The 12,553-nt window shown below is 48.0% G+C and overlaps 2 protein-coding genes across 2 annotated transcripts in view; both read right to left on the bottom strand.

The window, feature by feature from the left end:
- The window catches only part of LOC8023113 (transmembrane protein KIAA1109), an 89,267-nt gene extending 84,931 nt beyond the window's left edge, over nucleotides 1-4,336 (bottom strand). Inside the window, exons 1-3 of the mRNA XM_040218542.2 lie at nucleotides 4,252-4,336; nucleotides 2,996-3,228; nucleotides 410-553 (exon numbers count right to left, since the gene is read on the bottom strand). Of these exons, the coding sequence (XP_040074476.1) occupies nucleotides 410-553; nucleotides 2,996-3,228; nucleotides 4,252-4,268 (394 nt within the window). The 5' untranslated portion in view covers nucleotides 4,269-4,336. The remainder of the gene's footprint in view (nucleotides 1-409; nucleotides 554-2,995; nucleotides 3,229-4,251) is intronic.
- Nucleotides 4,337-6,004: 1,668 nt separating this feature from the next.
- LOC8026403 (protein diaphanous) overlaps nucleotides 6,005-12,553 on the bottom strand; it is a 31,415-nt gene continuing 24,866 nt past the window's right edge. Inside the window, 3 exon segments of the mRNA XM_029991569.4 lie at nucleotides 6,005-9,310; nucleotides 9,745-9,846; nucleotides 10,397-10,532. Coding sequence (XP_029847429.2) covers nucleotides 9,219-9,310; nucleotides 9,745-9,846; nucleotides 10,397-10,532 — 330 coding nt within the window. The 3' untranslated portion in view covers nucleotides 6,005-9,218.

Below are 12,553 nucleotides of genomic sequence, written 5' to 3'. Positions count from 1 at the left end.
ATAGCTTCCGTTCAGTCGCGATTTTCCTGCTTTCTCCGATTTTGATCAAAGTGACCCGGGGGTTACCTAAAAGAAGTGCGCATTGTTGCTAACAGAGGGTGCCACTGACCCGCATAAAAAGAAAATAAAAAGGACAACGACAACGGCATGGTTCCTCAATGGCGCAGAAGCTGTGCTGGTGGTTCGACAAACGAGAGGCTTGCGCCGAGTGCATGTGAGTCGGAGTTAATCTGGGAGAATAATAAACGGAAGAAAAGTTACCAGCTGGTCGACTACAGCATTTTCCCTCAAACGTCTACATACAGCCATTTAATTTTTGTTATTCTGCATTTTATTAGACGGGGAACATTGAGAAAAAAGCTGGAACAACAAAGTCGACTCCCTGCATTGACAGAGGGGGCAAACGTACTGCGGGGAAACTCCTTCTTGACGTAGGGTATCCACCAGCGGAAGACGAGCCATCCGTCCTGGGCCCGCACGGTGAAGTCCGGAGTCACGTAAGCCGCGTCACGGAACATCAACTTGCCCGAAAGTACGGACAAGGACACTGAGCCTGCGAAAAGGCGGGAGTCATGGGGTAAAAGCCTGTGCCGAGGTCAAGTTACGGCAAATAAGCCTGTCGTTCAGGGGCGCTATAGTCGGTGACAAGATAACAGAAGCTCCTCTCTTAACCTGCAACAGAACATAGTTTTTGAGACACTGCCTCCCATTCAAAAGGTGCTGACATGCACAATTTTAACCTATTACACAAAAAATGTGGTCAACAAACCATGCTTTATATAAATAAACTGCTACTCCTCCAGTTACTCTGCACTGCCTAAGTTTTATGTCAGAGCTAAACATGGATTCTAGAAGCCACACACTGGATCGGTCGGTAAGGCAGGCAGAGATGGTCAAATCCAGGATGATGTCCGAATTGCACTAGCATACCAATTCAATTGTTGCATTGTACTATTTCCCTGCCAGAAGCTCATGTAACATCTGCTCAGTGGCAAATCTTTTCAGCACTTGTACTGTCTTGCTTGCTTGACCATGTCCCACCTGTGCTATTTTATTTGTATAGAAAAACGTGCCAACTAGCCCAGCAACATACTTTACCAGAAAATGTTTAGTTTACCTAAATCATCCCAAAGTTTGATTCATTCTCCCGAAATTTATTTGCTGGACAATCTGCAGCATCGTAGAAACTACACACCACTGTGTTCATCCTATAGGCAGAAAATGGCATCCCCCAATAACTCGTGGGAGCCCATACCACCGAGGGCAAAGACTTTTTCTTGGGGGTCTGTATCAGATGCCAGGGCAGACTTTAGCCCGTGGCTCTTTCTTGGACCCCCTTCAAAACCACCTTCCCACTGCAACTAAGTCTACAACAGCCTTCAACTCCCATACAGAGCAAAACTACAATCTAAAAGTCAACCAGCACCTACCCAAGCAGCACGGATTTTGGCCAAGCAATGGCCAATGTGTGGCGATGGTCTTTTGGCCAGTGGCCAGAGAGTGGCCATTCATTGGCCAATGCTTGGCCGATGGCTGATGGCCAGTGGCCATTGGCCAATGGCCAGATAAAGGCCAGTCACCAGCCAGTCTCTGGCCACTGTCTGGCCACTTGGCCAAGGACCATCGCCAGCCATTGGCCGATGACTGGCCAACTCTGTGCTGCTTGGGTAGGTCCGTAACTGCAGAGGGTCGCTGCAGCCACGATCCTATGCTGCCACGCTACATACCGTCTCCGGACCGCCAAAAGAGAAGGCCATCAGCGGGTGCTTTGTCGTTCTTCCCTTGTCATAAATGTTGATGTGGCCTATGCCTTACAAAGTTAAGGTCCATACTTGTAAAAGAAATCCACGTAAGTTGCACCATTGTATGAAAAACATAACAAAAATTTGGGAAGAACATTCAATTTGTATGGTACAAATTATGGTATAGTATAACATTGAAAGTATAAACAGGGGAAGAGAGAAAACGGACAAACATGTTGTTTTGTTCGTCCACGCGTCTATAGCTTTCACGTACTGAAGCGACTTTGCGAAACCTACTTTGCGAAACCGAAACTTTGCGAAAGGAGCCTAGCGAAACCGTTCAGAAATCCAGCATCCTAGATTTCAGAATGCATCGAACTGCTTGATCGGGGTCCCATAATTTATGAGCCGCATTTAAAACATGAGCTGCAAAGAGGAAACAAAAGCATTGGAAAGGCGGAGTCTGCAAAAGACTCCGCCTTTCCTCCCCGCCGCACAACAATAGAATGCATGCGCGTGTGCGGCCATTCAGTGCAGGAGGCGTCCGCCATTAAAGGGATACTACAACGAAATTTTGGCACTCATTTTTTGGTCTATATGTGTTCAAAGGAGCAGTATCACATCGAACATACCAATATCTTGTTAAAAGAGTCACGAAAAGGAATTTTAAAATGAATTAAACGGTTAGCAGACAGCACCTGGTGGATGTTGCTAACGCCTCATTTGTAATGCCCGTCTAGGAACCTTGACAGCTGGTGACGGTGAGTGTCTCGCCTCCGGCCACGACGAGAGAAGCGGGGCAGGAGGAACTCCCCTCTTCCCGAGAATGCTTTTTGCGTGTCACAGAAGTCGCTATTGTCCCCCTACAAGATTATAGAAGATTAACCCATCACTCAAAATTCGTACAAAAGCAGCTGCTTCGGTGGCTGGAACGACTAGGCCATCTTCTCGACGTCAGCCTTGTTGTAGCTTTGTTCGTCCCGAGACGACTTACGTCACGATTGCGTTGGATGTCACGTGGTCTCCGCTGGGCCTTCTCCAGGCGCCTGCTAGAGTGGGCCGTTTATAACGAAAAATACAGCCACAAGGCTCAAAATACAAATGTGCGATTGTCATTTACGGATATTGTGGATCATATTCAACCTATTTTTGAACACGACGGGAATATTTCGTATTTCGTTGAAGTATCCCTTTAAATTGCAAACGCTCTTTGTGGGTTGAGTTGCTCAACCCTCTTAAATCCAGTCTCTCACCGATGCGGACGTAGGCATCGGCCACGAAGCGGTTGAGGACCTTGGTGAGCAGAAAGCCCAGGACGCGGGCATTGTAGAAGGTGACGTAGATGACCCAGGCAGTGGCGGCCAGCAGGGCGCACAGCAGCCAGGCAAAGTTGGAGTCCAGCGGCAGCTTCTCGAGGGGCGCCGTCGTGTTCCAGGCCGCCAGGTGTGCCATCCCGGCCTCCGGGCTGTCCGGGGGCAGCCCGGGTCTGCAAGCATGAACAGGGGTCACGCACGAGAAAACTGCACGTTTCAATTGACCGTTTTCAAAAGTGCACGCCATCTAGTGGCTGCTTTGCCAATGATCCAAGTATGCATTGTTTGGGCTCATACTCCGACGCAAGGGCTGCATCAGCATCAGGCATGAACTCGGCTCAGCTCATATAGGGAATGAGCACTGCGTTGGCGTTCGGCGAGACTCGGATACTATCACACACTTCGTGCCCGAGAATTGGAGACCATCAATGTGCTTCATGGTGTTTTGAAAAGGATCTTACAGAGCCTTCGTAGGAGAGATCTCATAGTGTATCCTTTATCACCTCCCACTGGCATAAATGGGAACTTTTTTTAGGGGAGTGAACAGGTACCTGGGTGTGAAGATTCAAGCCCCTCTTTCCTCCTCCTCCTCCTCCTCCTCCTCCTATTCCTCCTCCTCCTCCTCCTCCTCCTCCTCCCCCCCCCCCTCAACCCACCCTCTGCCTACATTGCTGCCACTTTCCCAAGGTTCCATGTTGCAGTTTGGGAGTGTTGATTTAACTACAAACCTTCTGGTACTGGAGATGCAGTCGTGGATCGCAGAGGTTCAAAATAGCTAGCCGAGTTTGGTCTTTTTCCTGAATAAAACACTGGCTAGACATCTGCGTAACGACGTACTTTCGCAGCTGAGCTGCGGCAATTCGTAGAAAAAGTTCAGCGCGTGCGTGCGCGAGTGTGAATTGGGTTGCGGTTGTCATGTATACCGAGTGCAGCGATTTCACGAATCCGGTGCCAAAGGATGCGTTCGAACTTCCAATGAGGTAGAAAAGTTCGTTTTATGAGCGAAGTCTCCGGGTTTCAGTGGGTAAATGTGCAGGCGCAAAAGCGGACCGTTAGAGACGGACACTCCAACACAAACACAAGCATCGCCAGCATCTCGTCCGCATTCACACGAAGTGAAGCACCTCTGCCAAGAGAGAACGCGAGAGAAAGGACGTTTGAGAAGCTCAGCAAGTCACAGGCACGACCATACGTACACTTGTGTAGAATTCATCGTGTGTTGAATCCCATCGGGCTGACAGATATCTCCCACTGGGGATCGCTCGCCATCGCAGCAGCAGAACACAGATCGCCGGACTTGGCCGGACAGACGGCCAAAGAAGTGTCTCAACCAATGGATTCATTTGAACACCAAGACCTCAGTTTCAGTTTCGTTTTGTCCTCCATCGCCGCTTTTTTGTACTAGTGCGAACTGTCGGCACGGACCAGGATCCAGTGACTTTAGCACAAACAAGCAAAAGTCCCGTGCTTATTTTTTTTTTTTTAACCGAAAGGACAAACAGGCGATTATTCTTTTTTTTTTATTCTTCCTTCTTGCCTTGTGCTTTTTTGCGACGGATGCCAAGTTCCCGTCATGTGGCACTGTGTACCACTTGTACCCTGCTTGTACCTAAAGCCCCTCGATGTGTTTGCGCTTCTCTTGCTATACTTCGTTTCAGCTTCGGTCCAGACGCAGCCCAAGCTACAAGCGCGAGCTCCGGGCTTTCAACATCCCTGCCAAGTACGCGCGCTCGTGCAATGCAAGCACTGTTCTGGGCCACATGCTCGCGCTTGTAGCATCGGCTGCGTCCGGACCGAAGCTGAAACGAAGTATAGTAGCGTCGGTAGCGTCAAATGCGCGAGTGCGCGAGGCCCATGTCTCGAGCCTCTCGAGCGGCCCTTGGAAGCAAATGGCGGCACAGCACTGAAATGAGCGGGCCTTGGAAGCGAATGGCGGCGGAGCACATGCTCATGGCACGTGTCTCGCGCGCTTCCACAACAATGGTTGGCGGTACTTGTAAAAAAACGCTTTTATCAAGGGGCTTTACTTGTACCGCACAAGATTCGGACGTTTTCGAATGCTCGTAAGCTGCATTATATCAAGACTGGCCCTTACGTTATGGTGGCTATACTTACGTATCCACTTACTCCACTTACGTATCCATGTGCCTTCCTCCTCCTGTTCCTGTTCCTCCTTTCGGCGGATTTATTACTTTTAAGTAGGATGGGCGGCAGACTATATTAGTGCACTGCAACCCAGAGAATGTCGAGTGAAAGTTTGCACTGCGCATAAGCCATGGGTTCCGCCCCTACAAGTTGACAAATATTGTAGTGCCATGGGGACATGTAATCGACATTGTTTATTGACCCCAGGAAGACCTAATCAGTTAAAAAAATGTTTAAAAAAAAAAAAAGCCATATTTTAAGGCAGACCAACTTCCTGCTACCTGAACATCCATAAAACCAAGCAGGGTGTGACAATGGCTCATTTCGTCCAGCGGGAGAAAATGGCAAGGATGTTCAGCATGCAACGTTAGCATCAATATGCTCGTAGCAGTGCCACAACAGCACTTCGCCACACCATGAACACCAATAAAGAAAAAAAAAAATGTCTTCACCGTTGGTCTCACTCGTAAGTGCCGCACAACGAATATTTACTTGTTAGCCATAACCAAAGTGGGCATGGCACATTGAGCTTGATGCAATGAAGACAGGCTGCAGTGAAGCTATGGTGGGCTAGTGAAGACCCTCTATGTACTTCTTCCACCTTCTATTCCCTGCGGCACAGGGTGGCATTGCTATCCACTTATCAAATCGACGGCTCTCCACCCCGCTATAATCCACCACAGCACCAAACGCCGAATCACTTTCGCAAGCACGATCGTCACACCTCCCCCACCTAGCCCACCGTTCTTCGGCAAGGCAATGAATCCTGGTGGCACCCTGAAGAACGCTTTGGACCAGTCAAAGTAAAATATAACAGCTTTATTTCCATTTCTCTCTCACTGGAAAAATTGTCAGGCACTTCAAGTGGGGAGGATTGCCCTTGTCACACACCAAGCAGTATGCCAGCATAGAGCAAAGTTCATGACAAGATGCAATGTTTCCCATCCGGGCAACCGATGTAAAGAACGGCCACAGACCCTGTCGGGTGGGAAGAGAATCATGTCGCACCAAAAGGCAACGCACTTCCTCCACGGTACAATGGAGAGCACCGAACCATGGGGGAAAATGGCGCAAGGAGAAAGGGCTGGCTCATCGGGTCAACAAAAGGCACGGCAGTGGGGGCTAGAAAGGCCCGCTCGAGGCAGCGTCCGGCCTCGAGACCCCTTCGGGACTCCAGCAAGAACACAAAAGCGTTGGCCTCCACTAAAGTTACCCACAAGACGAGAACAGCAGGCAGGTCTTTCGGTTGTCCCGGCCCCAGCACGAGCTTCCTACCTTTGACGACGCTTCAGCGTCCCTCAAGCTTAGAGCGTGAACACGCCGCCAAAGCACGGCTGAAGGCAACAAGCCCATGCTGGAGGCCAGGCGTTCCAAAGAAATGACCCGCCGTTCTCATCTCGTCAGTGACTATGGCATATTCACGAGCCTTCTTGAGTAGACCAGGCACTTTACAAGCGGGACTGAGGAGAAACTGACGATTGGCCATCAAATGTCACACATAGTGGGGCTCGAGGACGACTGTGGCTGTTACTCTAAACAGTGCACGGGACTACATACATCAGGCAGAGCTCTTTGAAGACATGGTTAGCTCACTTGTCAAAACTTTTTACAGGTCCTAAATACTGCACTGTCGCTGGTACCGGAAAGCGCACCACAAGGCTGACCCCACCTCAGCTCTGGTTAGCGGCGCAGCTCCTAGCATCGGCGACTATAAAAATACTCCTTTGTATCACAAGCGAGGGATATTTCGTTGAGCTCGACAACGGGGCCGGTTGGTCGGTTCCAACCGCTGCCGCGAGTCGTATTGTGCTTCAAGATCACACGGCTACTTTTGCCAGACTCTTTTTGTGCAGTGATCACAGTGTTAAAAGCTTGCCAGCCAGTATGGTCCCTACATAGACCCCAAAAAACGTGGTCAGTTTTCCTCCTGGTAGATTCTTTTACAGGTACTTGCCCTCCATGCAGTGCATGCACGAGCATACATACATACATACAGACATATACATACATACATATCTACAAGAGATGCATATTGCGGCACACCGGAGTTTAGAGAACCGTGCTCTAGTCACACTAAATTTGATGAGCTCTGTTAGCAAACCCTAGTTTAGGAAGAATAATCTTGGGAAAGTTTTTCTCGAGATAGACTACAACCAACCGTAATAATAGCAATCTCGCTGCAATTACGAAATTATGGGAGCAGACAAGCGTACACGTAAACATTGGTTGAGATGATTTTTCTCGGGAACAGCCAAATTCTCAAGTGCCAATGGTACTCCTCCAGATACACCAGTGCAGTTTGCACTGTGTGTGAGAAAAGCTAGTTTTAAGCTTAAGTATAGACACACAGAACCTTCCTATACTTTAATACAACTTTATCTGGCAAAAAAAAATCCTTGTGCAACTGCATCAGAAGATAGTACCCCGCAAGGTACAATGTACTCTGTAAATATTCCAGAATTTCATTGCCTATCTCTTTGATTACATTTCCATGCACAATTATCAATTATTATCTTAATTATTATTACTATTATTAAAATATTTTGACATGGGAAATACTTTCCAGATAAGTTGTGTGACACAGTACCAACACGAGTACCAACACGACATTAACACTTTTGACGCATTGTTCGTACAGTTTAGCGTTTACCGCTGAGTTGGCGCACCAGACAGGCGCATTCCAATCTACTACCGTAAAATCCCGAGAGATGCCCCATTCCCGAAAGGTAACCCACCCCTATTTTTGGCTTGATTTGCTATTTTCTTTTAAACACCGAAAGATAGCCCACTCCTAGAAATCAGTGTTCGGATCAACAATGTCCTTGGCGTAAATGCGTCTCGTAAGCTATGGCCGGATATAAGCGAACATTGCTGACTGGGAAGCAGAGTCACCTTTGCTTCATTGCCCCTCGCCGTGATAACAAGTTTGACAGAGATGCATGATCTAAAAATAGCCTTTTTCAACTTTTCTTGATTGCAAACCAAAAGTTAACCCACTCCTTATTTCCACGCAATTTTTTCTCGATTTTAGATGGGCTATTTCTCGGGATTTTACGGCATCCTTTGAGTTCTAAGAGGATAAGAAAATAGGGAGAGATTGCATATCACACCCTCCACATTATAGTATAGATATTCCTAAATTCTAAAACGTTTCCTAAAAGAAACACTTCCGTCCCGTCAAACGCAGCTCATTAAAAAGCACGAAGTGCAGTTTCCCGAAGTGATCAGCCCTCTCTAAAAGAAATCCACGCAGGGCCAATCTACACTCAAGGCCCAACTCGCACGGGCCGACGTCCCCAATTTGCAAAAACAACCGACGCAACAGCTTGACCTCTCCATGCGTCGCTCTTACGCGGGACCCCGAAAGCCGGACACGACAGTCGTCTCCAAAACGACGAGTGCAAGTGTGCGCTGCGGGTGCAAACGCCGCCCTATGTACAAAACCCAGCACCCTCCAAAGTGCGGGAGAAATCTCCGGTGCGCCCCACTTGGTCGGGCCCTCGCACTTCGGATTGAAGTGGTTATGGTCACTGAAAGGGTGAGAACAGGGAGGAGCTTCAGTTGCCTCGCATCCAACGCCAGCTTCCCACCTTCGACGGCCCACGCACCTCGAGCGCAAGCATGCGGTCAGCGGGGAGCGCGCGATGGAAACCGGGCAATCGAAAGACACACTCGGCCGTTCCCGCTCTGTCAGTGACTAGAGTGATGCTCTGGGTTTTAAGCTCGTAACTTTATACAAAATAAAACAAAATTAGGGTTAAAAAAAAGAGGCCTAGGCACACCATTTTCTACAACTTTTAAGTCAAGCACCGAGCAATCCGCACGTCGACGGATTCCCGGTGGCAGCGAAACTTGCCTTGCGCGCGCGATTGCGACAAGGTACCGGGTCGTAAAAATGAACGGGAGTGAACGTGCAGCGCGGTCTGGTGCCTGCACAGTGCAAACAGTCCAGAGGGCGCTGCCCGGAGGGTGCCGGGGGCACCGGCGAGATGGCCGGAGGTGGCAGCGTGGGCGGCTGTCAACTGCGCTGCATGATGGTGCGGCACTCCAGGTCCAGGGTGGGGGCACCACCTCTCGATCGACTCCTCGCTAGCTGGGCCTTGTTCGCTGCTGTGAAAAGCACCCCCATTCTAATTATTCTCTCGAAAGACTTCCCGACAAAAACGAGAGTCGACAATGCATTTTGTAAACCACCCAAAGCATGCGTCGCGTTGTAGAGGATACTGGTGCCTCGCAAACACACCAACTGCACTTGCAAGGCTGCATGACTTTAAAAAGTGATGTTACTTCCAAAATGCTGTGCGCAGCCTACGAAAAAGGGTCTAGAGGCAACTTTTCCAGTCTGGATTCATTACATTACTACCATTTTAAAAAGACTGCTCACATTGCAGGTACAATTTACCTGCAATGTAATCTTAAAAAGATTACACCTCCAACTTGTACAACTTGCAAATAAGACAGCCTTAGACAACTCAAAACCGTACATTCCGGCACTAAGAGTGGTTCTGTCCTCCCTCCCGTTCGCAATAACCAGACGCACTCACCGTTGGTGCTCCTGGGGGGCCTGCGCCTCTGCTTGTGCGAAAAGGCCGAGCCCGTCTTGAGCGCCTCCAGCAGGCTGTCCATGACCCCCTCTTGGTCTTGACCTGGGGAGGGAAATGTCGCATCAGTGCACGCCACCCCTCAAGTCCTAGGCAGTGCACATGACCTCTCAAGCACCTAAAGACCCTGAAGACTCTCCAAACCCTGAAAACTCTCATCAAGACCCCGAAGACTCTTAAGCCCCTCAAGACCCCCAACTCTTAAGACCTCAAGGACTTTAGAATCTCAAGTCCCTCAGGTCTCAAAACCCTCAAGCTCCTCAAAACTTTCAAGACCCTAAAGACTCAAGTCCCTAAAGACTCAAGCCCCTAAAGACTCAAGTCCCTAAAGACTCAAGCCCCTAAAGGCTCAAGCCCCTCAGGACTTAAACTCTCAGGTCGCACAAGACTCTCAAGCCCCACAAGACTCTCAACACTCTCAAGCCCCACAAGACTCTCAAGCCCCACAAGATGCTCAAAGCCCACAAGACTCTCAAGCCCCACAAGACTCTCAAGTCCCACAAGACTCTCAAGTCCCACAAGACTCTCAAGTCCCACAAGACTCTCAAGTTCCACAGGACACTCAAGCCCCTCAGACCTCCGTCAGTTCCCTCACCTGAGCTGATGTCGACAAGCTGCTGCTTCTTTGCCAGCCGCTCCTGTTTCTCCCGGTCCGCCTTTTCCCGTGCCTCCTTGTCCCGCACACGCTTTTCCTCCAGCTCCCTGGCACGTACATTCTCTGCATGGGCCGCCTGCACGCATACACACAGGGGCACAAATGAGCTCGCTTCTCCACTCTAACGCCCTGCTGAGGATGGGCAAGTGGGTACAAATACGGCACGAGCACAAGGTTAACTAGGAGACTTGTAAAGCCCTGCACGGATAACAGTTGGATCATCCGCATCTGCAGACTTTTTATCCACGTCCGAACCGCATCCGCAATGTTCTTAAATAATTGTATCCGCATGCCATTCGCATCTGCAAACTATGTATCCGTATCCAAACCGCATCCACGAAATTCGGAGCCGCATCCGACCCTCAATCCGTGCATTAATTTTACATCATAATATCAAGCCTGAAAAAAATTTAAAAAAAGCATCTGGATGGTACCCTATAAGCCGTCTGCTTACCTTTCTACAAAAAACTATTTGTGTCAGAATACGGTGAAAGTCATTTCATCGCATTTATAAAATAAGCTATCATCCTTCCAGAGACACTTCCATTGGTGGAAAGACAATTGCAGTTATGAGATTGTCTTGGGAGTCGGTCACACTGACACTATGTCCAGAAGACACACTCAAAAGGAAGGAAATTTATATTTATTTTCCTTCATGCTTTGTAAAACCCACTACAAGCAGACACATATTTCATGAACATCAAAATTGACAAAGGAGAGACTAATAACTTTGTGTCATTTTATTTAGGCCAAACAATAAAAAAGTGGGAGGAAAGGCGCTCACTTGCCGCAGTGAAATACTCGTATATATGTGGTACATCACTGGGAAAATAGCGCAATATTCAATAATGGCAAACACCTCCTATCACTTTCAGTTTTAAGCACAAAACGTCAACTGCATGCTCGGAACCATATACTTAAAAACAACTAAGTACCAACTGTGTAAAAAAGAAAAGATGCAGACATGCAGCGTTTTCTCATGTTGAGGTTGGTGTAGAAAAAGAAAACAGAATATCATACACATGGATGGATTCAGACTGGGTTGCCTCTCTTAAAGGGGTACTCCAGCGATTTTTTCATGGTCACTGATTTGCCTCAAAATTGGCTCAACACGCCGATAGACATGGCTCTACGAGTTCCCCAAGTTTTGTGTGAAAAGAAAAAAAATTTGCGTTGTTATTGAATTTTCGAATTTCGTTTTCATGGTGTTTCTCAAACCGGGAGCCCCTACTGGCAACATTGAAGTGTGACGACAGAAATGGTACAAAGTGGGCAGTAAGCCATGTTCCCAACTGATTACAAGACGTTTGATGGTAGGAAAAGAATGTTTGGTAACTGATTCACTGAGAAGCACACAAAAAACACTCGACATACTCTGTTTAAGACTACATGCACAACCTGAAAGTCTGTACCATGTGTGACGTCACACCACTGAAGAGCGCGCGAAAATTTGAATGCTGGTTTCGGCATCATCTTCATTTATGGTTTTCTCAATTGCTATCTTGAATTTCGAGAAAATAAATAGCATACCATGACGACTGAAGTCCGGGTAGTCAGAAAATGCAATTTTTTTAGGTACCTCAAAAAACGGCCGGAGTACCCCTTTAAATTAATACCTGCTATTGAGAAGTCTCTCTCCATTGGTTCACTTGATGCTGGGATGACATAGATGAACTGTGCTACAAGAATGAGGTCCAGAACCTCGTGCTGGCACGAGTTCCACCACTCCAGAGGATCAAATTTAGTCTCCTCAATATATACTTGTATTTGAACGGTACTAGCGCACGCGTATGAAGAAGAGAGAAGAGACAGAAAAGAGCGCTACTCACAACTGTATTTACAAAGATGAAGAAAAGGAAGAACATCGTCAAGATACCGTTCAAATGTCTAACTACCAACTAGCCCAGTTATCAACCCTTTTACAGTATATACTTGTAGGTGAAGAAGCCATTTGCAGGCTTCTACTTTCTTGTGGCTTGCACATTTCAGCTTGTCTTTGCCTAAAGAATGTTTTTTGCTCCTTCACTGCCAAACAAGAACACGTTTTCCGGGACGACCGGTACTTCTGCGTTCTTTACATTTTCTAGAAACAGCACT

This window comes from Ixodes scapularis, unplaced genomic scaffold (assembly GCF_016920785.2).
Source record: "Ixodes scapularis isolate PalLabHiFi unplaced genomic scaffold, ASM1692078v2 PGA_scaffold13__105_contigs__length_92229423, whole genome shotgun sequence".
Taxonomy (NCBI): Eukaryota; Metazoa; Arthropoda; class Arachnida; order Ixodida; family Ixodidae; genus Ixodes; species Ixodes scapularis.
The sequence above is the reverse complement of the archived record's forward strand: the minus strand, read 5'-3'. Positions and strand labels throughout refer to the sequence as shown.